Below are 24,530 nucleotides of genomic sequence, written 5' to 3'. Positions count from 1 at the left end.
TCATGTTTCACTCCAGGATACTGAACAAAATCTAATAAAATTAGGAATAACTGAACACCACAAGTGCTGTTTTTCCATTTTTTTATTGTTTCATTTTCTCCAGTAATTGTTACCGGCCACAAAATTATGAATCGATATCCCCATTTGCTTTCAGGTGTGACGAGCGTAGTGGCAAAACTGGCTCAAAGACCTGCTGGCCTCATCTGCAGCCCACCTGCTGTTACCCTGTTTCAGTTACGCGCCATGGAAAAAAAAAAAGCCTGGAGTATTTCAAATGCATTCAGATGAATTAAAATCAATCATGCTTCCTCCCCCTCCTGTATTCTGTGCAACGCTGTCCAATTTAAAAGAAACACAAGCACACTCACACACAAGAAAAAAATAAATAAAWAAACTGGAACCAAAACCATTTGTCAAAACATTTATTCCAAATAACACACACAAAAAATACCACAATACGGTGGATACACAGAAACATATTTTATGACAGTTTTTTTTTGCATACATTCTGACTAAAAAATTCCATTAAATCCAACTAAATTTTCAATGTCATTTATAAAAGAAGCTCTAGTGTGTTCTTTTAGAAAGCACCCATATCCATTTCCCAGCCAAGACTTTTCATAAAGAACTCATTTTGTCATCAGATGTGCAAGTGAATGATCACTTTCTTGGAAAAAAAGGGCATGCATTCGATTTGGTGAGTTTCCCCAAAACCTTAACATGACTATAGCGGCACAAAGCTGTCGATAGTTTCCAAGAACAAAAACACAGAAAGGGTTTTTATGAATGGAGAATCGGCTTTCAATCAATAAGCTCGGCCTAAAAAAATGAAATATAATGAAATAAAAGTACAGAAGCAATTCATTCGCTGTTAATGTGATTCATTATTTCTGATTCTAATGGGCTTCCAGTTAAGCTAGCTCATAGTACTTTCCTGTCTCAGGATCGAAATAGCAGTTGAGGCAAGGATCATAGAGCAGTTTCAAATATTCATCTTCATTCTCCTCTTCTTTCACCAGCCCATCCTCTCCTGTATTAAAGCCAAAAAATCACTCTGAAACCTTTTATGTTCAAAAYATAAAAATGAAACAAGATTGCACAGATAAAAAGATGAATGTATGATTTCTCATTTTTCAATGTAGACTGAATTTGCCATGCCAGATATGAATGAGGGGCCTACTCTGTCAGCTTTAAATAAAATGGAATTAGAAGCTTGGTGGTTAGGTGACCTTCAGACTCATGTGGATTTAAAAGTTTTCTGCCGCTGCCATTTTTTCCCTAATCAATCAAGCCCTAAGACACCCAGACGCAGCACCAAATTATGAAGCTGTAAAGAGATTCCCTGTAATCCCTCACTACCTTAAAGCATAAGAATTGAGCTGTTAAATTGACAGGCAGTTAAATGCTAAAAAAGGTTATGGAATGGATTGAGATGAGCGTATTTTTTTTTTGTCTCACCTGAAACTTGGGCAACAATAATGAAAACTAATTACATGACACGTGATGTAAGGGGTTTTAAAATGATGTAGTAAACTGGAAAAGTCTCATCAGTTAACCTTGCGGATATGTCTGGGGGGCGGGGGGTTCAGACCTGTAATGAGCCTGTCTCTTCTGACCTATGTGGAGGACAAACAGCTTCACTCTTCTGGTGTTTTTTTTTCCCTTTAAGCTCTAATTAGATACACCTTCACTTGCAGCCTCACGACGCTGTGCAGCGCATCCTTGGAGGAAATGTAACATCTCTAAAAGCTCTGTCACCAATGACTGTTTCCATTAGCTTTAGTGTAACTAGTGTTAAAGCATCGGTCTGTTTGCTGTCTTACGCACTCCCAAGGACATCAAAAGGCGGTCCGGGGGTAAAAGGACTATAATGAAGGTTACCATACCTCTGCCTAGTCTTTCCAAATTGTTCTGTGCGGAGCCTGACCTTCTCTGCTGGCTTGGAGGCATAATAGGAGGGCTGAGCACGTCCATCCACTCTCTAGGGAAAAGACCATAAAGCCAGACAGTCATGACAACACATACCATTACACTCACCATCTTAGCCTATGACATTTTAACAATGGAGTCCCATCATCATGCACTCTCAGAAGCCCATCTATGATTCCATTGTCCTTGAGCCACTTCTCCTCCAGTCTCACCGGTTTACCTRAAGGATCACTTATTAAATTCTGACTCCAGCTGCGGCTTCCAAGTATCCACAATGTGGCTCAGAGAAGGGGTCTTAACCTCGCCTGTTTCTGCGGGGAGCACGACTTCATTTCTCCCCAAATGAGTGTATCCACTCTGCCTGCGACGTACGCCGAAGCACGGCCATACATCTGCCACTTTTCCCGTAAATGAAAAACACTGCTCTCTTAGCATGGTGTAAATGATTGCAGCCAGAGAGGAAAATATCTCAAGATGAATTATTACTCGGGAGCGGTGAGAGATTCATTTGTTAAACGGCATTCATAATCATTCTTGGCTATACATCAGTTGTGCAATCACCCATTAACATCTTACGCCTCTGGATAAGAGCAAACCGGAGCGTATTAAATGTGGAATTACAGTATAATCTTCTGTACAATATTTGCCTCGCAGCAGGAAATTCAAAATGTTCGCCTCTGGTTGGTCTGTCTCACCAGGCAGGAGTGCAATGATTGCTAATGTTACTCCTTCAGAAAACAGTATTTCACTTATCAAGCAAAAAGTTCATATGTGTACAGCTACTCTTTACACATCCAGGCCAGAATACTGTAAAATTGATACCACTTTAAATAATTCAATACATTTATTATTCAATTTAAAAGCAGCTTTGCACCACATTCCCACAGATTTTTTTTACTGATTTTTAACAACACATGAAATACACAAAATATTTTAAACAATAAGAAACAAAGTAGTGCATTAATGAACGCTTACATTAAATTTATAAACATTTCTCATTATTTTCTGACTCCATGTAATTAAAGAGGATTTTTCCCGCCCTTTTTGCTGGATTTACAGCCTTTATATGTGAGGCAGCACATTATCTCCACTGAGGCTTTGATTTTTCCTGCTAACAAAAGCATTTACCTCACTCCAAAAGCCCCTCTGACTGTTTGATAGGCAGGAACATTGTACAAAAGTTAATGGAAGCAATTTTCAAGGACAAGGGCCCCTACTACCGAGGTGTAAATTGGACTTCAAAATGTTAAGTGGGACTTGGCAAGAGTGATTAAATTCTTGGATTTTAAAAAATTTATTACAATTCAAACACAGACCTGGTAGAAAGAAAGTAATTTGACTTCATTTAATGTSTGCAGGTACACTGCCTTTGCAAAGCAATTTAGTATATTGAAAATGTTTTATTTTTTATGATATTTTTTTTACCAAAATAGCTTCCAGACCAAAATAAATATAAAAAAAAATCAAAATGTGGTTTGGTTGTCTTACATTTTAGCTGCTCAGCTAAAGTTCACAATATGTTGTTTAAAACCACATTTTATTATGTGGCCAGCCTGTCAATCCGTGTCAATGCTGGAATTAAACAACACTGCTACAGAGAGTWTATCATATGTTAAAATGTTTATAAAGTCATGGCAACATAGGCACAGAAACAGAAGCATTTTAGTCATCAAGGAAGCAGTGGCTCTCGACAGAAAGACAGCTTTGCAGCGATGCCAGGATGCTCCACAATTCCACAGTGATAGAATTCACTATAACGGCTTCTGATGAAAGAAGAAAACAAATAAAACAACAACAAATCCTGTGCAGCTGCTGTTTAATATGTAAATCAGGCCTTGCCTCCAAGTCTAATTTCAGTATTACAGCTGTGGAGGCTGTAGAGCGGCTTGCTTGAGGTGGTAGCTGATAGTAATGTTSGTTTCAGCGGACGTTAAGTCCAAGAACATCACTTCACAGCATGGGCAATCTTTTGGCTGTGCTAGTCAAACACAACAATACATAAACAGCTATCCCGCTGGTGATCTGATTTTTCGACATCAGTTCTAACCGGTAAGGCAAACACTGTTTAAACACGTGCTAGTCAACACATGTACTCAAAGGGGTACCGTGCTCTTCATCAATAAATCACAAGTGTTGGGAAGGAGGCGGCTGCATAATTAAGAGTAGCGGATCTGTGATGCAATCTCTTTGTCTTCCTTTGTAATACACCACATGGTTGTGTACGCCCGTAAAGAGATGGACAAGCACAGAGGCGCGTCTGTGCATTAGCAGGCTGCGAGGCGATATAATGTCTCCAGAAGCCTCCAAGGACAACCGAATCCATTCATACACTGCCGCAGCAGGGCGCTGGGATGGATAAACAGTACACAGCGGTACAGCCTCGWGACAGGTGCAGGGATTCAGTCAAAGGCTGCACTGTGACATGATGACACATTGTATTTATTTATTATTCTCTATTATAAATATTTCTATTGAAGACAGTGATGAAGGTTTTAGAGCAGTCTTTCAAAAGATGCTTGAATCTCTGAGCTGACTTTCCTCTTAGGATGRTTTAAAAAAAMSRAWTTKGSYTTTWWKKAMYTKSYWMMWTTTTTATTTAATCGTGAATTCTTCAAATCTCAAACACAAACGACATGAATGAGGAGAAAAATTCTAGTTATTTTCTCTTATACCGATACAAAAATCTTTCTGAAATCCTACCTTGCTATGAACATCTAATTCATTTCCGTGCACTTTTGTGATGAAAGGTGTGATCTGCTTAACTCAGTACTTGCACAAAGTTAATGTCGGCCATAGCGCTTTGAATTATTTTCTCTCCTCCAGCAGAAAAGAGTTCATTTAACAGTTTTCTTCCCTTCTTGAGGTTAAAAGTTTAGTTAGCTTTAGCCTGCAGGGAAGCATAACAACATGTCTTTTGGCTGCTAGCCTTAAAACCCCGCTGAATCTTTTCATGTGTGGAAATTAAAATTAAATTGCTTYCATTTTTTATTTTAGAACCTGAAGTTTGACGTCTACCATACTTTTTGTAGTGAATAAAAAAAAGGCCTTATCAAATCTTTTTTCCAGAGATAAGCRTAATAATCAGTAAAAAAAAAAGTCATAATGAAAATGACAACAGCCGTTCTGGGAGGAGAAAAGCTCAGCACCTGACACACTCTAAGTTTATTTGTACCCATCTGAGAGCGAGATAAGCCTCAGTCTACGCATCCATCTGACAGCTGACATTTAGTGTAAATACTGCAGCCCCTGCTTACAATCTACTTAGGTATTTCTAGTTTTATATATATATTCATGAATATTTTTGGATATAAAGCCTAACTCAAACACAAACAAGACCTATTTAGGTAAAATATCAGTGATGCTTGCCGTTTTTTTTAAACACAGGTTAATAATAACATCTAAAGAAGTAAAGCAACGTCAGTTCTTTAAAACTACAAAACATAAAGACATGTCACAGACTAGGGTTAGGCTACACTTGATTCTAAATGTACAGGTTTTGAACTGATTTAAGATGTGATGAGTGTTTTTTTTTTTTACCTTGGGTTTGACTGAAGCAAAGGGTTCATTTCCTCCTGATAGTGATGCCCCTGATTCACTGGCTAGATGGGGGGAAAAAAGTCAGAAGATGCTTTCAAATGTCACCAATACTCAACCTTCMCTCATTTCTTAAAATTCTAATAATTATTTATTCATATTCATACTGTTGAAAAGACCACTAAGGATGTGATTATGACACAAAGAGAAGGGGGAAAAAAGATGTGCACTTACTGCATGTCAAGAYTGAAATCATTTTTTATGCTAAGAATGACTAATGAAGGTCATTACTTGTCAAATGTTGATGCCTCCARACATAAAAGCGCCAGTTTTTGACAAGTAATTGTCACGAGGCATTTAGGCACAAATGTGCATGCACAGGGAGATTCTTTTTTCCTTCTTTTTTTGTGAATTCAAACGCAGTTTCAGAAACCGTAGAGTGAATAATGGTGTAAGGCGCAGTGGTGTGGTGGCTYGTACTGTCGCCTCACGACAAGAAGGTTTCAATCTGGGTTCACTTTGGTCTTTTTGTGGGGAAGCTTGCGTGTGCTCCCTGTGCATGTGTGGGTTTCCTCTGGGTGCTCTGGTTTTCTGCCTTTTATAACAATATTGAGAATCTTCTGGTGAAACCGACTGCCTGAAGTCAGGATCTAATGAACATCCCAGAAGAATGGGTTTCCTTTTCTGTGATGCTTTGCCAGGCTTTACTGCAGCTGTCTGGAGCTGTTTATTGTTTGTGGGTCTTTTTGTCTTTAGTCCTCAGCAAGTAAAATACAACTCAATATGGCTGAAACCAAGTGATTGATTTGCCTCTCTTTTTTTTAACTTTAAAATACCTCATGAGTTTCTTCTGCAATATGTTTTGGACCGCTGTCCATCTGTTCCATGAAGCAGCGTTATTCAATTTGGCTGAACCAGAGCAGGCAGTATATCTCTATCCACTTTATAATTCGTCTGACTGCTTCAGTCTATCAYATCATCAATACACACTGGTGACCCGGTGTCAGTGGAAGCCATGCATGTCCCCGTTATCATACTGTCTCCACATGTTCCACAGATGATRTATGGTTTTCAAGACTTCTTCACCCCTTTTTGTACACATCAGTCTGATTCGGTTTAGTTTTAGGTCAGTTTGTTCAAACATGTTATTTTAGGACTGCTTTGTTCTTTTAAAACTTTTGTTTTTGTTGTGAGTCAAACTAGGTGGGGGTGGGGTAAATATATATTTTTTCTCAATCTAGCTCCTTCTTCACACTTTGTACCATTTTAGCTGTTCATAAATGAAAATATTCATCTTTTTCTGGAGTGCAGTGTTATGATCAACACCTCCTTGACCCAGAAAGGAAGAAGTGGGTAAAATTATTGGATAAATTGATACTTTTTAAAGTATTTTATTTTACATACAAATATTTTCTTCAAGAACATCAAGATCTCTTCAATTACTTAAAAAATACTATTATTTTGCATACTGTACTTGCTCTAATTTTGTCTTTTTATGCTACTTTTAGCTTTTAGCCATTGTTTTACTAGTTTTAGCTTCTAGCTGCCTTTCTGCTACTTTGCACTTTTAGCTAATATTTTGCTACTTTAAGCTTTTGATCAATGTTTTGCTGTTTTTGGTTTTTAGCTAATGTTCTACAACATTTAGCATTTTGTTRGCCTCTTGATACTTTTAGCTTGTAACTACTGTTCATGTACTTTCAGCTAACCTTTTTATACTTTTACCTTTGAACTAGCCATTTACTATATTTTGACAGCTTTTTGCTTCTTTTAGGTTGTAACTATTGCTTTGCAACTTTTAGTAACTATTTTGCTATGTTTAGCTTTTAGGTAGCACGAACTGCTATTTTTGGCTTTTAATTAGTGCTTTGCTTCTTTTAGCTTTTAGCTTAGTGATGGGATAAATGGCTCTTTGATGGGATCCGGATCTTAGGATCTCCTTTGTTTCATAGAGTCATTCAAAAGAGCCGTTCGATTTTGAACGAGTTACGTCATCACGTAGGGAAATACGTCATCACATGTGGCGTCGTGATGAYGTCATCACGTTATGTGGGTGGAACCATGTGTTTTGTCAAGCAGAAACCCTCCTCTCCCTTTCCCGTGAGTTTCTGTTCTCCACCACTCTGCCTGTTTTCCAGGAAAAAGCAAAACAGGAGCAATTTAAGGATGAAATAATAAAGATTATATGAGGAATAAAATACATAAAACTACAAATGGCTCGTTCCTGCCCGCGACTCGGCTCCTATCGTTCGTTGTAAAGAGTCGTTCAAAAGATTTGGATCGTTCGTGACCATCGCATCACTATTTTAGCTTTAGTTTGCCCCTTTTAGCTAGTGTTCTCCTTTTATAGCTTTTAAACCTCAGTTTTAGGTTTGTCAGMAAATTCCAGTAACGTCCTTCAGTTCTCCCTCTGTATTTTTGCAGAAAATGCAATTTCTCTAGTTTAAGTTCAATGTTTTCTTTTCTTGAGGAAAGGTTTCTGAATGATTTGAGATGAGCCTTCAGCATCTGCTCTGATGAAGTTTCATGTGTTGATACTGATCTGTCAGTCAGCTCTATAGGGTGTTTTTCACTTAACAGGATTTAGTGAAGGGAGTTGCTTTACTGCTAAAAAGATTCCTCGTCTTTCACTACAGCTGTTCTCAGTGGACGTCAAGGTCTTTTAATGTTACTGAACTCACCAGTGCATGTTTTTTTTATTTATTTGTTTTTTTCAGAGAATGTACCAAACTGTTATGGCCATCCCCATCGTTCTTGCTGTCTCTCTGTGGGATTTGACTTGTTTTTGCAGCTTAAGAACGGCCTGTTTCACTTGCCCTTGCATGGGAGCTTGCTTGCCTACATCTTGTGTATTCACAGGAACAGCCTCCAAACAAACAAACAAAAAAAGGAAACAGTTCCAAACTATCTTTTTTCTAGGTGATGAATAAATACCAAAAGAAATGATCCATTTCTGTCCATGAAAGAATTTCGGAGTGAATAGTCCAGTTACAATTTAGCAGATGAAAAACACAAGTCTTTGTAATAAAACAAAGAGCTATGATTTCCCGGTACTTTAGAATAAAAACAGTCTGAACTTAAAGCCCGTTTTCAGTTTCTGGTTTTCACTTTCATCTATTTCTGAGTAAACAACAACAACAACAACAACAACAACAACAATAAAAACGCAGCCAGTGTTCAAAAATTTCCAAATCTATCTGTAAAATGCTTCCACAGACTAAAACAAGAAACTCCAGAGAAAGCTGAAGACTTTCTTTAAAGTAATAAACCAGTCTCTCTGGTCCCTGACCTTTCTGCATGATCAGCAAGCACTCTGGAAATCACACTCTGCCTGGCAGGAACCCACCCATGTTTTACACGGGGGCTTGAAATGGCTGCCCTCTGGCACTTGCTCATGCTGTCCTGCAGCGAGGAGGACGACCCGGAAGACAAAGCTTTGAATATAACAGCTAAAGTGTTCTTTGATGTTGCTTTTATTTCAGTATAGGCTGCTGCTTTAGGAATGTCACAAAGCCATGCTTGACATTTTTGCTCAYTTTTGTGGCGAGCCAATACCAGATTTAGTTTTTTCCTGGGAACTAAACTATGTTAGTATGCCATTTATTATCATTAAAGTAATTTTTGTCTWCTGGAACATGTCCCTCAGGTATTTTCTAACGAGAGGAGCTTTAAGTGGACAGAAAGTCCAGAATATCAGCTCCACTGCTTGGCACAGGGTTGTCCAACCCTGGTCCTCGAGGGCCACTATATTTTAGAAGTTTTTAATCGTTTGATATTGTTTTTGCTTTCTTGTTTTTTTTATTGCTGTTAGACGTTTAATTATTTATTGTTGATATTTGTTTATTGTTTGGAGGAAATCTAGATGTAAATTAGCTTAAGCCTAAATCTGGTGCAATGCATCATTTTTGCTTTTTTTTACATTTATGTTTTAATTGCCTTACAATTTAGAGCCAGCAGTGCAGTAAAAGTGAAGAGAGACATACAGACAAACATACAGGTCTGAGACTTACAGGGTTCTTCATTTAGTCGAAGCTAAAGACTGCATTAAAGCCTCAAGAGTCTMTTTGAGTGCTGTACCTGTTAAGGGCTATTTTATTACATGACTTTGATGAAGAAGCAGACACACTGGAGCTGTAGTCTCTGCACTGCTTGATTTAATTTTGGCTATTTGTGTGACCCACTGCCTTCTTTATGTAATTCTGCAGACAGGAACCAAAATTGCTCCCCGTGGAATTCTGCAGGTAATATGGACCGATGATGACGGGTTACCTGCAGAGTGCCACTGAAAATACAGAAAGAACCTCGAGGCCTTTCTGTGTCCCAGTGAAACGTAAAACCCAGTACCTGATGTGGTCATTGCAACTCRCAAGAACTAGAATTTCAAAGAAAGCATTTGAGCCTAAAAGAAGCAGAAGTGCATTTGCTGCTAAAAGAAGTGCATCATTTATTTTTGAACAAACATAAATTCTTGGCCTGACAAAGCAAAGTGTGGTTTAGAAGTTCAATACAGCATCTTCAGCTGCCTGTAGTTTGGCACTCACTAATGGCTTGGCTGAAGCACAGCTTGCTGTATAGCTTCTCAGATAAATGCATACACACTGTCTGGCTTTTAGAGCTGGSATCTCGATTTGTTTGAATCATATTACTGGTTTGTTCTTAAAAATTGGTGCTCCAGATTATTACCACGCCCCCTCATTTCCACTTTTGTGTTGTAGTGCCTTGTTAGGTGTATTACTTGGCTTTCCAGCAATCAAAAAAAGTGTTAAGGGTTTTATTTGTCTTTGATTGGCGCTGCCTTAAACTATGTTATTTCTGTTTCTAAACTAGCAGTTATGAAAGTTAATGATTAATTTAAAAATGCAGCTTGTAATTGTTAAAAATATTTAGTTTGAACATTTTGCTGCACAAGCCTAGTGGCAAATATGTTCAGCCACTCAGTGCCTGATAATCACTGTTTACCTCGGTGCCTTTTTAATCAAGGCTGTTTACAGGAGACGGCTGRCGGTTCAGCTCCTCTCTAGTGGCACTTTTCCTTTTCCTTCTTCTGTGCGTGCACTTTCTAATGTTTACCTCTAATGTACATCTGGCACAGCAAATTTACAGGCTGGGAGGTAAAAGGTGGACCTTTGTTCTTCAGTAAAACGCTATATTTCCAACTCTCTCGGGAAGCGAGCTCAATGGCGGCTTTCGAAAAAAAATCGTATAGAATATAAAAATAAATCTTGTTTTCGATGTGACAAGAAATGCAAAGAGGATGATTTAATTTAAGCGCCGAGCTGCTTCTCTATATGTTTATCACTTTAGCTCTTCTGTAAGACACACATGTCCCTGACTGAATAACAAATCAATGAAATCGAGTTACAGTGAGATGAGTTAAGGTCAAGGTTTTAGAATAAAACGTTTCAATTCTTTTATGGTGATACAGAAAGTTAAGGTTGACAACAGCTCACCATTAATTCCTGTATGTAACAAAGAACTGTAATGTCATTTTAGTTATTTTTTTTAATTTTTTTTTGTTTTTTAGCCATAAGAGATTTTWCTTATTCTTTGTGGCAGCTGGTGGTGAAGTGGTTGGTAATGTCCCCTTCACAGCAGGACAGTCCAGGATTTGGTGATCAGCTGGCATCTCTGGGCCTTTTCCTGTCTTAGCATGTGTGGGCTTTCTCATGAGACTTTGGTGAACACAATTAATCCAAACCCACAACCATGTTAGGTTAATTAGCAATTCTAAACTGGTCATGAGTGTTTGTCTGAATGTTGAGTTGGCCATGAGATGGACTGGCAACATGTCCAGAGCGTACTCCACCCCCAATCAAAATGAAGCTGGGATGCTGCTGATAAAGCCTGTTTATTTAAAGTAGGCAAGTTTATTATTACTGATAAGATATAAAAGTAACATAAACTAAAACTAGTAACATAAGGGTTACACTTTGCAATATTTTTGTTGCTGCCAACAATACAATTGTTATTTTTTTTTCTTTTTGGCTATATTTGACAGCCTACAGGAAAATAATGTTGTTCCAAAGCTTTTCCATTTCTTGTCGAGTTGATTCGGTTGCTTAAGGTTGAAAAAACTCTTTCTAGCAAGGCTTTGTTGTCCTCACTGTTGCTRCTTTTCAGCCAACAAATCAAGAAARCAGAATATGTAACCCAGGTAACAAAATAAACTAGAGCCGGAGTTGTCTRTTCTGAGTTTTCTGTGGCAAGATTTCTCAGACAGATGTTTTCATATCAAACAAAGAAAAGTATCTTTGTGAAAGAAGATCATCCAGACACTCACTGCTGCTGGTGAGCTTGTTGTGCTTTTATCACTCTACAAGTTGCAAGCGCGTTGTGAGCTGTTTAGTCTACACTGACGTGAGTGGAATTGCTTTTTGATGAGGCGGTAGGATGAAGTTCCCTACCAATGCTTTTCTGACAGAAAAAAAAAAAATAAAAAAGTCAATTGAAATCTTTGCAAKTGTCAAAAATTCTCCTGCAAACAGTGCTTGTGTGAAGAAAGAAAACAATGCAKTTTGGAACATAACACTAAAAACTGTTAAAGGAGCTTCCTTCTCTCTTATATATATATTTAACTTCTGTTTTTGACTCAGACCATCATTTGTAGGTCTAAGTATTTGGAAAATTCAGAATTCACACATGATGCTTCTCTCTTCACTCAAAGGGGTTTTCTGTGCCTGCACAGAATAAGTATAAAGTCAGTGACCACACACGTACGCAAAATCTAATTTCACACAACTACTCAATCCACAAGTTGACTTTCCTGCGTTCAGCCGAGTTATGCAAGCCCAGCACACAATCACCTGGGGGTGAAATTCTGTCGAGGCTGTTCCGTGGCTGCTGAAGCAGGAAAAAAAACAGCAACAATAGCTTGAATGACAGCAGTGGGGACCACTGAAATCACAGCGCCCAGGGACAAGAAATGGCCTGTCATTTCCAGTGACTGGCTTTTTTATTTCGCTTTGTTAATTATCTGTTTTTTCAACCAATGAATTAGATTTGTGTTTACATCTTTTTATGTGTAATTGTTCAAAGGGCTCCATGTGCAGTTTAGTTGAAAAGAGTTGCACGCAAAATGTTTGTGTTTGCTTTCTTTACTCTTTATTTGAAAGTGTTTCCATTATATACTGTTGGTGGTGCTGTTGTCATACTGTGCATATTTACACTTTTAAACACTGCATCTGACTTAAGATCACTTCTAGAAATCTCTTCTAGCCCTTTTTAAAAGCTGAATCCAATCCCACTTGTTTTTCTTTCTTTTTTTTCCCCCACTGGTGACCAAATCAGYAAGTCCTCAAAGAGAAGCACAAGATAACAATCCCTGTGGTAACTTCACTATTTCTATGCATCTTGAATCCCAGAACTTTAAAAGATACCTGCATACAGAGCTGGTAACAGCCCTAGAGCTGAAGCATTTATGATAAATGTATTCACTGGGGATTCTACGATGAACCCAGCAGTGCTCTGTCTTCATAAGTGCATCGTGCATATGCTAATGCTCCATAATATAATGACCTTCAATAGCCAAGAGCAAACTGAACCATCTTTGGATTCTATAAAGACTTCTGGGGATAATTTCAAATGACCTAAATAATTTTCAGTTACTGAGGGTGCCATAGATATTAATCCAGTGTACTCTTTAAAGCTGGAAAAGGCCAATAAAAGTGGTATTTTACTTACAAGCRTTTGAAATGCAGAAAACTGTCTAGAGAAGAAGGTGCATTAGCACTTCAGGGTGGTGTAAGTTGGGGCTTGAAATGGAAATTAACAAGAGCAAGGATCAACCGGGGTCAAAGAAAATATTTCAAAGAAAAGACAGAGGGAAGGACAAACTGCTAATGATTATGGGAGTGTGCTGCACATCTGCATCTTGTTAGCGAATAGTTAACAGAAGCTGATGAAGCGTATCAGAGCGTGACAGTACAGACCGTGGAAATGTGGGTCCAGGCTGAGGTGTCGTCGCTGCTCTGGCTGACGCTGACATCACACTGCTGGATCTGAGATAAGCTGAGGCCCAGAGCTCTGCATTCATCTTCTTCCTGCTCTCTTTTCAGGCTTGCCAGCATTCGGAGCTCCTCGTCGTCATCATCTGCATGCATCTGTCTGCTGCTGTAGAGTTGTTGGACATAATGACTTGAATTAACTGCCTTCAGCATCGCATCTCCGTCTTCTTCCTTCAAACCCATAAAACAGAGAACAATTACTTGGAAGCTAACAATTTATTTATTTATTTGTTTATTTAGCTCTTGTTTGTTTGTTTATCAGCCAACAAAAAGAGGTGAAAACCTTAACCACAGCTTAAGATGCCAGACAAACAGTAAGGTAGATGTGGACATGCACATCTGTTCTGACCCTCTTTTAACATTGGATCTATTGATTTAGAAAACTCTATGGTAACTTGATTTGTCAGACAAAGAGTAAGTAGCCTGGTGTTGCCCCGGTGGTAAATCAATGGTAGTCAATACACGGGAGCTGCAGGAGGGGAAACAAACTCCTTGTCATATTTCTTTGACAACATTTCACTCAAAGCCGTCACTGCATGCTGACTGCTGGAGTTGGCACAAATCAGCGGTGAGGAGCTGCACTGATGAAGGATRCTGCGATATCACTCAGCAGTGAGTTTTGCACATGCAGAAAGCAACAGCTATGCGACAGAACTCGCTTCAGGCCTTCTGATCACCTCAGCCGACTCTTCTCTGATTCCGGATCTCATCGACAGAAGCAAGGGACTACCTCAATTTTTAACAGGCCGAGTTTGATCCTGAAGACATTTTCACTAACCTCTTTGCCTGTCTAAACCAACTGAGATCACACGGCGCTGAACAGACAGGAAGGTGATGACATAAAAATTTCTTAATAAGCTGCACATTTCATACCTTGCCTCCAAACTGACATTTTATATCCCCAATGGGGAAAAAAAACATAATTTTGCAATGTGAGTTTTAAAAAATGTGTCAAAAGCTCATTTAGAAGCCTTTGATACAATTTATTTAATCCAATATATCCTAAACTGAACTTTATGAATTGAATTTTAAAGAAATAACATTAGTGTTCTGCTAGCTCCTGACAAACATCTGAATTTCYGAACAAGTCTGCTCACCTGTTCTCTTTCCTGACTGTTTGTCTGCCTGATGTTTGATGCAGGATAAACAGCGCGTGGTGGATTTATCAGAGCCTATTTTAGAGAAAACAGTTGCCTGCAGGGACTATTGAGTGTAGCTCAGAGTCAGGCTGTGACTGTTGAACATATTTACAGACAATGAAGCCTTAACAACGTGCTTAAAGAAGGTTAACACGTCCGTAAAGTTGCAATGTGATCCTCCTTCCTGTTGGGTCTATGCCCTTTCCTTTTTATCTTAGACAGGTATTTGAAAAACATAAAATCATCTATCAGATTGTAGTTATGATGGCAATTTTCAAACAAAAAGGATTTATAAACAACTACTTTGAATTGCAAATTTAGAGGATACTTCAATGGTCAAGTTTGTTTGCATGAGCTCATATAGCATCTTTAATGAGGATGCATTTCTTGTTAGTCTTGACACAATCGAATTGACTATACCGAGGTAACATCAAACATAGGCATCTCACACTGGGGGTAATTAGCTACGGTGGCCCACAGACAGCTATTCAGTTAATTATGAGAAGGAAATAGAAAATAATAGCTATTTATCTGCTTGATTTCAGACAGAAAAACAAGATTATATAGCTACACTTTGTGATGACTGTTGTTTGTTCAGAACGGAAGCATCACCTTGTGCTGTGTGGAGGCGCCCAATGTGACTTCTTCTGGAAGTTTCCTACGAAGTGAAACGCTGCTACTCTTGTCGAAAACACGGTCCACAAACTTTAGGTCGTGTGTGTTTGGCGAGAGGCAGCGAGTGGGGATCWTCGCTGCTGGTTCAGCTCTCCCATTGGATAGAAGCTCCGTGCAGGTGTTGGGCAAAAGCTGTTTTTGTGATCCTTGGTTTGTCTGAGAAGATCCAGGATGAGGTTCCRTTTGCTCGTGTTGAGTTGCATCAGTAGGTCTGGTTGTAGCAGGGGAGGGCATGCTAGATTCTTCATGGTGGAACACATTGTGGCTCTTATCCTGTGAGAAATACAAGTCTGTCAACATCTGTCTAAACTAATCATTACCTTTCATCTAATTAAACCAGGTTCACCACAAAAAATATATCAATTACCGGACTTGACACTGTATTGATAAGTAGGTTTTAAATTAACCTTGCATTTAAAAAGRTTTACAGTATTCACTTTACTTTTGCACATTTGTCCAACCTTCAAATTTAGAGTTAGCTTTCAATTCTCCAGCTTTAAACGTGCTGCCTATCAATGAGGTCTTGTAAGACATAATGTATCTAAAGCAATTCATGGTTTTTCTCAAGACTGGAAAAAAAAAAACATGTGGCTGAAAACCACAATTTTGAATACCAAAATTTAKCCCAGAAAGCTTGAAAGATCTGTGATGCTTTCTCCTTTACTGAGAATGGCAGCTGAATTCACAGCACAGAATTCAAATTATGACCCACTTTCACTGGAAAAGAAAAGAGTATCAAAACTCTTACAGAAAGTTCTCAAAAGGTTCAGCGTAAGTGAGCTGACCACGTTAGACGTTTACACCAAGGTAACGTGCAGTTAATGTAGCTGTAGCTAGCTGGGTCATTGAGACACTGATGTCTGTTCACTCTTTGAAAAACACCATGCAGGAAGTGTTTTTGGACAAAACATATATGATAATTCTGAAGATGTTGCAAAAAGTTTATCTCCATATACTGACAGTTTTCTGTCAATATGTATAACTGAGTAAAATCTATTTCAGCTGTTGTGAAACAAAAGTGACAACTGCTTCCATCAGCTACAGAAACAGCAAGCTGCTCACTTCAGAGGTACTGTTCAAGGCTGCACTGCACGGATGTTTTGTAATGAAGACTAAAGTTCTGTGGAGCATTATTTTAATGTTATTCTACACAACTGGCTATAAACCACAGCACATATTTAAAATCCTAATAGAGGCAACAAATTATATTTGTATATAAGAATACATGAGATCAATTAAGCTGAAAAATCCTGGTCCAAAACGAATAATTTTGCTCTTATGACCTCACTTTTCTCCTAAATGCACGGCTGCAAACTGCGCAGCGGAGAACAGAACCGCAGCCAGAGGGGTGGCCAGGGTGCTCCCTAGTTGATTGACAAGTCACTGCATGTCGCACAATTGTTGGTTTATATATTCTTTTTGAAGACACAGTTTTCCAACATTTATGATTTTTGTTGAATAAAATCTTGTTTATTTCGCTCAAATTTACTGTACGTTTGAGTTTGCTGAAAGTATTTCCAATTGTCGTGCTGTTAATGTAAAAAGGGGTTCATGCCTTGTCGATAACTCCAATGTGTGTGTGTGTGTGTGTGTGTGTGTGTGTACGTGTGTGTGTGTGTGTACGTGTGTATATTTACCCTTCTGTGTTTTCCTCCTTTTATCTTTCATCTCTCAGCTTTATTTTGGGGTGAAGGGTTATCATATGCCCCTGGAGGCTCACCAGCTCTATATAATATTTGTTTCCCTCTTTTCTTTTTTTTCTTTCTTTTTTATTTATTTATTTATTTTGCTTCAACATTTTCATAAGTTCAGGTGAATAAACAATGAGTTACATGTATTATTGAAAGGATAAAATGTGGGTGTGGCTGTGAGCAACTAGCAACTACGCACTTCACGAAGATACAGCACAGTCAACTGCTTTCTCTTTTTTATTTGCATCAAAACAATCGCTTTCATCTGAAAAAACAACAAATTTTATCTTGCTTTGTTGTTTTTGATCAATTTCAAAGTGTTTCGTACGCTCAAAGTTCATTGCTTTGTTCTGCTTTTAATATTTCTCTCTGTTTAGGAGCCAAAGTCTGCTCAAGAGAATTGCACAAACCTGACGCAACACTTTGAAAGATAATAATGCTCCAACTTAGAAAAAGAGCAACCTGCAACAAATGGGGGAAAAAAAATCAAAATCAGGTTGACCGGTACCAAATGGTTAGCTAAAGACAGATGAGTTTAACAATATTTACAGGGTGGCAGAACAGAGCAGCAATTGGCTGTGTAGTGAATCTTTCAAGCATTATTGATGTGTTGGCTTTAAGATGCTCAGACTTCCAGTGTAATCACTAAATAATGTTTTAAAGCACAGACATATTTAAAAAGTTTTTCCTCCACACAGAGCTGTAGAACGTCACTTTTAAATCTTTAACTGTAAATAGCTGTGAATGTCTCAAATGTTCTGTCATGTATTACCTGTCATACAGTTCCTACCTGAAAGTGAGCAAAGGGAACTGGGTTAAAACCAAGGAGTTTATATAGAACTGGAGTGTGCAGATACYACATGACYGTGTGATCGGCTGGTGAAGCTAAWGGCTAAYGCAAAACGGTSAAGAGTCTGGATTTCCCATTACTGTACATGTTGGCAAAACAGCAGAAAAAAGGACTGATGATRTAKAAATCATAAAAACTATYAATAATAATACCAACCCAATTATTATTAAGATTTTACAGTTTTTACAATCTATCTACTGTTTAAAATAATGTCAGAAAAGCTGTTTGTGTTATAGATTTATTAACAGAAGATAAACAAGAAAACGTCTCAACACAAGTCAGCAGATCTGATCTTATTTAGCTCAATGTGATCTGAGCRGAACATAATGTAACAGTTTAAAATTAAAATAATCTTATAAAGTTGATGTAATTACTGTTATTTATTGAACTGGTTAGCAGATATTAGCTTGTGTAGCATATATACAGAGTTTAGCACTGTTGAATCATGCTACAATTTAACAGAAACTATTAAATATTAGCCTACTTTGTCGTCTGATTAATATTTAGACCTACAGAGTGTAAAATAATATTATAAATGTGAGTATTTTTAGGTTTCTGTTAGAGGAACCTGACCTGTTAAGAAGATGTTAGCTAATAGAGACAAGTTTCATCCTATAACCAGATTGTTTACTGGTAAATATAAATTATTTTTTATGACAGTAAGAAGAAATATTAAATATACCTTATTACTAGCTGAAGTCATTATTTTTCAACTAGCTATAGTCTAAGTTACAGACTCATTATTACTTATAAATTATATATTTTTCTGGTATAAATCTGCTGTTTTACATGATTGTTGATTAAATTAACATAGTTATTAATTTAATGTAAAAACATGACAGATAATCTGTGAAACAGATCCAGTTCAGCTGCTGTTTATCTATTAGTTTCTATGGAGGCTGTGAGCTGTTGCCCTTTTTGGTCTCCGTTTCTGCTCCTCCATGCTGTCACAGACACTACCAGTGGACAGGACGGGCAAAGCTTAGTCTAGTGATCTACATATGTAAGTCTATGGTTAAAATATACTGAAGGAACTAATGAGAATCTAACAACGGTGTCAATCAGCAAACAAAAGCCTGGTTTGTAACTTTGGCTAAAAAAAACTAAAGAAGAAAAGCACCTCTCAATAAATCAAGAAGAAAAAAGCCCTGATGGAAAACTAATGTCAACATCAATTTGTTAGCCTATGAATCAATGGCCTAAAATAGTGACAAACAAACCAAGAGGACAAATGACACTTATCTATTAGACAAAAAAAAGACAAAAATTCTACAGACTACTGTAATTACAACCTAAAATGTCAACTAAAGTGCCTGTGACATGATTTCCTACAAATCCAAAAAGTGTTGTAATATTTAAGAAGTTTGGCATTATAAAATGATTTTACCCATTTTGTCACATAACTTTTTTACTTGGCGCAGCAGTAAAACGGGAAGTGACAACAAAGGAGAATGAAACTAAAATTAAATCAAATCAAGTCAAATGTAAATTTAATTTGTCATGTACATAGTAAACACAGTACAACCTGCAGTGAAATGCTTTAAGCGACAGATCTGCACAAACAGAAGCTAAAATTTTACTTTGAATAATATATTAAAAAATTGAATGCGAGAATGCACAAGGTGCAAAAACAACAAACGTCTACATGAAACTACTGATCTTTGTTTAGACGAACTGACTTTTTGTCTCTCTTTGACAGTGACAAGACAACCTAAAGAAACATCAGATGCTTTCGCTGCTGTTGTCAGCCAAATGTAGCGACGCTGTTTACATGCAGGCGTTCCTCTTTGTCATCATTTCCTGTTACCGCTCGTGTAAATATCTCAACAACTGTTCATCTCAGCTGCATGAATTTTATTAAAATTTTCTTAAAATATATAATTAATGTTTCCTTTTCAATAATGCATTTGTATTTATCATAAYAAATTTACGTCACAGACAGTAAAGAAAAGAAAAACCCAATGAGCAYGACTTCTTACAAAATCTGAGGGAATTTTCATAAAAACTGATTTAAATTTTCTTATTTTTTCTATGTGTGGTAACTCTGGCACTATTAAACCATCAAAAAGGATAACACAAACTAAATGTCTGTAACCTGGGAATTTGAGACACAGCATGCTTAAATGCAAAGCTATTATTCCACTGCATTGAAATGATCTCGTCTGTATGTACAAGTTGATCTGAAGTCATTTGTTCCTGCTTTCTTTTATATTGCCTTTCAGAGTGGTAAGAAAACAATATTCTCCTGAGTTTACAATGGAGCCTCTGATCAGCAGGACACAAAGACCGACACCGCCGCAGCTGCGTATATGTACGTGACTTTCAGCAGTTTAATATAAGAAATGTTTGCCTGCAGGCAGTTCACTTAGTAAATGTCATTATGAGTTACACAGAATCTCTATCATTATATAAGAATTCATTTAGCACATCTCATTACCTAACCGGTGTCTGCACGGCTTGTTGAGTTCCAACTTTGCCAACAAACTTTCCAACAACTTCCTTCCCTTAAACAAATCTTTAAAGAACGGTATAAGTCCGGTTATCCCAGTGTCAGCAAATGTCTTTATATCCAAATCCTCCTGTGCCYCATTCAGTGCAGCTTATCAAGCCAAACGGTGCAGCTCAGTGTGGCTACATATGGAGAGCCACACAAGCAGGGCTGGATGGTGCTTCAACCAACACAGCAAAGTTGCTGACTGTATTAGGAAAATGGTGAGTTGTTGTATATTTATGCTGTCCAACTATGTTAAATATGTGTTTTACATGTTTGCAACAAAGCTAAAGGTGTGGTTAAATTGTAGCACTTGAGATGATTTAATTATATTTTTAAGCAATTGTATAAAAATAAGCTATTGGCTATTATTGTTACAATAACTCTCAGTATATTAAATCCTGTGGTTTTGAAGCATTTGTGATAATATGCGGTTTGTAATTTTGTGCTCCACAAAAAATAAAATAAACTTTTGTATTAAAGCCACTATGAAAATGTATCATGATAAACACAAAACAGGAATAGACAAAAAAATGATTACATCTTTTTGCTGTTAGATTCAAAGAGAATAAATGACATTTTATCAACTCAATACTCCAACAAAACTAAGCTGCAAACCTCACTAAAAATTCTGTTCATTTATATGAAAMCGAGGCATCTCATTTCAGTGAGTTAACTCGAAGGTGAATTATTTTCCTGTTCCCGTCGTTTGTGTCATTTCATTATAAGGTGTTGCGATCTATTTTCACTCTCATCGGTTGTCATCAGTTCAATTCCCAGAGTGCTAATAAGCAGCAGTCACCACAAAGCACAGTGGGGTTTAAATATTAGGGTGGAAAATGAAATTAACCAACTACACAGTAAGTTTTACAATGACTGGCGTGCCGTAGCAGCAGGGACTTTTCCATTCAGACAAGTGTATGGACACATTGTTCTTGTTTGTACTGATTGTCAAGGCAGGTTTATCTGCAAGCATAAATGCATCAATAATAAAACAAAACAGTAGTTATATTTAAAAAAATGATATTGTGTTTTTTTTTCAAACCTGAGGTCACCCATGTGTACGGTGGAGTTTGTTTCTTTTGAAGTGCTCTTTTTTTTTTCTTTTGAAGTGTTCCGATGAATCCAGAGAAGAGACAACATGATCATTTGATTGCACAGAGAGAAAGATGCTCGCCTCTAACAACCTGTCTGCATGTGGGTGTGTAAGTGTGTTTGTGAGAGGGTGTGTGGGTGTGTGGAGAGAGCGTGCACATGAGTGTACCATGTGATTTCTCCCCCACTTGCAAAGCAAACACTTATACACAGGATGTTCTCTCTTCTTTTTTTTAGTTCTTTGTATCTTTTTTTAATCATGCACCGATTATAATAAASAACAGAAGTAGACAATTTGACTAAATGATGTAAAGTGACAGCCTAAAAAGTATTGTGCACTTTTCCCTGGTTTTGAATATAGTTATGAATTACTTCTTAAACCCTACAGGTAATAAATTTGAATTCCAAAGTAAATGTCAGCTCGGGACAGCGCTTCATGGGAGAAAAAGGTTATACCTGCACTTTACAAAGGTCACTATAAAAAGATTCACTTATTTTGAAACAAACACTCTTTATACTGTTTAACTTTGCAATACTGWGATCATCCCGGTGGTTTTGGTGTAACATACCTCTTTGCCAGCACACAAATCAAAAATCTGGATTGCTAACTCAGGTGTTCTTCTCAAATTTGAAGACTTTGAGAACTCGCATTTGTGTTTTCAAATGGATTTTTCATTAAATTGGTAGACCGTATGCATTACTTTAAAGCCAAAAAATATGATTAAGAGAAACTAATCAGGAGCAAAACAAAATGAGGCTCTTAGCTCTGAATTATCAAACTTATTATAAAGTTTTAAATAAGTAAAAGTAATTAGCATTTCTTTGAAGATAGGTCTTTATAACTTTAGTTCAACTGTTTAATTTTCCCACTCWGCATAAAAAACGCTGTTCTTTGTTACATTTATTATTACATTTAACAAAAATCAGCCTAATAATAAACCCACTGACCTTTGAGGGGAAATGTGCCTTTTGAAACATAACACTGCGGATAACAAAAACATACACTCCATTCTGACACTAATAGCTGATGAAAAGGAAATCTTAATTTTAAATGAAATTGAATTAAAGATAATCAAACAGTGCTGAGGGAAATTGTAACTAAGTTTGTTATTAATGCATTAGATTGACATAGTTCAGGAATAGTACTCAGTGAAGTATAAGTAAGTCAGGTTTTTATAAGATGCACTGTAAATGTGTCTGTGTTCAGAGTAAAGTGTGTCCTTCTCCGCTCTGCTACAGCAAACATACCTCATCGCTTTCGCTGCCGATAAAGTCGTCTTCAGGCTGGGCATGACGCCGCCCTCCTCTTTCGCTCTGGACTCGATCATCTCCCATCTCAATCTTTGCCTGGTCACCTTGGCTTTGCCCTCGCTTGGGTGAGTGCGGCGGCGATGAGAAAGTGAACAGCTCCTCTTGCAGAGTGAGCTGGGGCTCAGACCCCTCATTACTCTCCCAGCTGTTCCAAACCCGCAGGTCAGAAAGCAAACCTGGCAGAAGCTGAGACTCTGCTGTTGTGGTGACGGTGCCTGGACTTTCCTTGACAGGGCTGCAACTACGCTCATCTAAAATAAGAAAAAAATACTTTAATGTATATAGATCTAAGGGGAGGTACAGAGATCAGTACAGGTAAGATGTTAAACAAAAAAAATATTTATTTCCCTAATTTTGTTCTCATATATGTTTTTTTAATTCTTGTCATTTTGAATTTTTTGTAGGTTTTACTTGATAATCCTATTATGCAAATACTTTAATAAATAAACAAAAACGTCATGAGTCATCACTCATGTAATGACAGCTTCATAAAAGATCCTCAGAAACTGCAGAAACACCTAGTCTCCAAGTAAACATTGTTGTAATCCTGCTTAAGCTCGTTTTTTACACTGGTGTTAGAAAACCAAATGAACATCGGACACGGTGTTGTTCACTGCATAGCCAAGAGGGTAAAAATCAAGTAAAACAAAAGTTGCTTCARTTTGCGTGTGCATGTTAAAAACTATGAATCTTTATTCTCCGAGTTCAAAGACGGAGGCACCTAAATCTGAACGAGTGAGCACATTTGAACCTCTCGACAGTATAATCACTTCCTCTAATTGCCCACTGTGTGGCAAACCCTGGGCCCAGGAGATGTCCCTCTGACTTTTATTTAATGTGCCACATTACCATTAATGAACTAACTACTTTCCATCTGTGGGCAGGGCTGCACCAAAGGAGCAGCTGACTGCTTGTAGAGAAACCTCCATAAATGAGCTCTCAGAACACATGGGCTCATTTCGCAAGGACAATGTGTGAGTGTGTGGGTGTGCGGAGGGAGGGACGAAAGGGGGTGGAGTTCACAGGTTGGATTCAGGAGGGTCATGCGAGTGGCCCCGATGTGGGTTATATAAAATTTAAAAGGGGTGGGGGGCCAAAAGAGTAGATGCGGCATAGACTGAGCCACATTAAATTCACGCAATATTTTGAAGCGATCTAATTTATGAATAATGTAAAGAGAAGGAATAGKTTTTTTTTCTCTTAAGAGGAGCTGCTTATTAAAACCAGAATATGCCAAGTAGATATCAAAATCGCCAAGCCTGCATATCAATGTCTTTTGTCCTCTGTTCACATCCCTCGCTGTCCTATTATATTTTTTGCAACTAKCTCTCCATCTAAAAGTGTGCATTTATCCCTGCTGCCTTACCTGGGGTTAGACGTTCTGACTTTCCTGTTGAGGTCAGAGGCTGCTGTCTGCTCTTCTGCTGACTGAATGGAAGGGTACGTTGCTCCCTGCTTACACTTGTCTTCCTCTGGCCACCAACTAGAGGAGCTTAACAAAACGTTAAACCCCATAACAGTGAAAAAAGCAGAGGAAAGACACAAAATCCTACTCTAACACACACATACACAAAAGACTGTGTTTTGCAGAACATACGGGTTACCTGATGATGGTAGCCTCTCTCTTCCGGCACTGGCAACCCATAGCGTCTTACATCCCTGTTTGCCGAAGCCTCCCTTTTGAGGCGGGCGCGGCTGCAATTTGAAAGATGCTCCTACAAATAAGGATTTCAACGTCAGAAAAGCTTTATAACACACACACACACACACACACACACACACACACACACACACACACACACACACACACAC

The 24,530-nt window shown here is 37.9% G+C and overlaps 1 protein-coding gene across 1 annotated transcript in view; it reads right to left on the bottom strand.

The window, feature by feature from the left end:
- Window positions 1-441: 441 nt before the first annotated feature.
- Window positions 442-24,530, bottom strand: part of cfap20dc (CFAP20 domain containing) — a 32,884-nt gene continuing 8,795 nt past the window's right edge. Inside the window, exons 10-17 of the mRNA XM_014006223.1 lie at window positions 24,323-24,433; window positions 24,085-24,210; window positions 22,656-22,969; window positions 15,218-15,553; window positions 13,392-13,637; window positions 5,467-5,528; window positions 1,887-1,981; window positions 442-1,030 (exon numbers count right to left, since the gene is read on the bottom strand). Of these exons, the coding sequence (XP_013861677.1) occupies window positions 912-1,030; window positions 1,887-1,981; window positions 5,467-5,528; window positions 13,392-13,637; window positions 15,218-15,553; window positions 22,656-22,969; window positions 24,085-24,210; window positions 24,323-24,433 (1,409 nt within the window). The 3' untranslated portion in view covers window positions 442-911. The remainder of the gene's footprint in view (window positions 1,031-1,886; window positions 1,982-5,466; window positions 5,529-13,391; window positions 13,638-15,217; window positions 15,554-22,655; window positions 22,970-24,084; window positions 24,211-24,322; window positions 24,434-24,530) is intronic.

Source organism: Austrofundulus limnaeus, unplaced genomic scaffold, assembly GCF_001266775.1.
Source record: "Austrofundulus limnaeus strain Quisiro unplaced genomic scaffold, Austrofundulus_limnaeus-1.0 Scaffold35, whole genome shotgun sequence".
Taxonomy (NCBI): Eukaryota; Metazoa; Chordata; class Actinopteri; order Cyprinodontiformes; family Rivulidae; genus Austrofundulus; species Austrofundulus limnaeus.
This window is presented reverse-complemented; position numbering and strand designations above follow the sequence as displayed.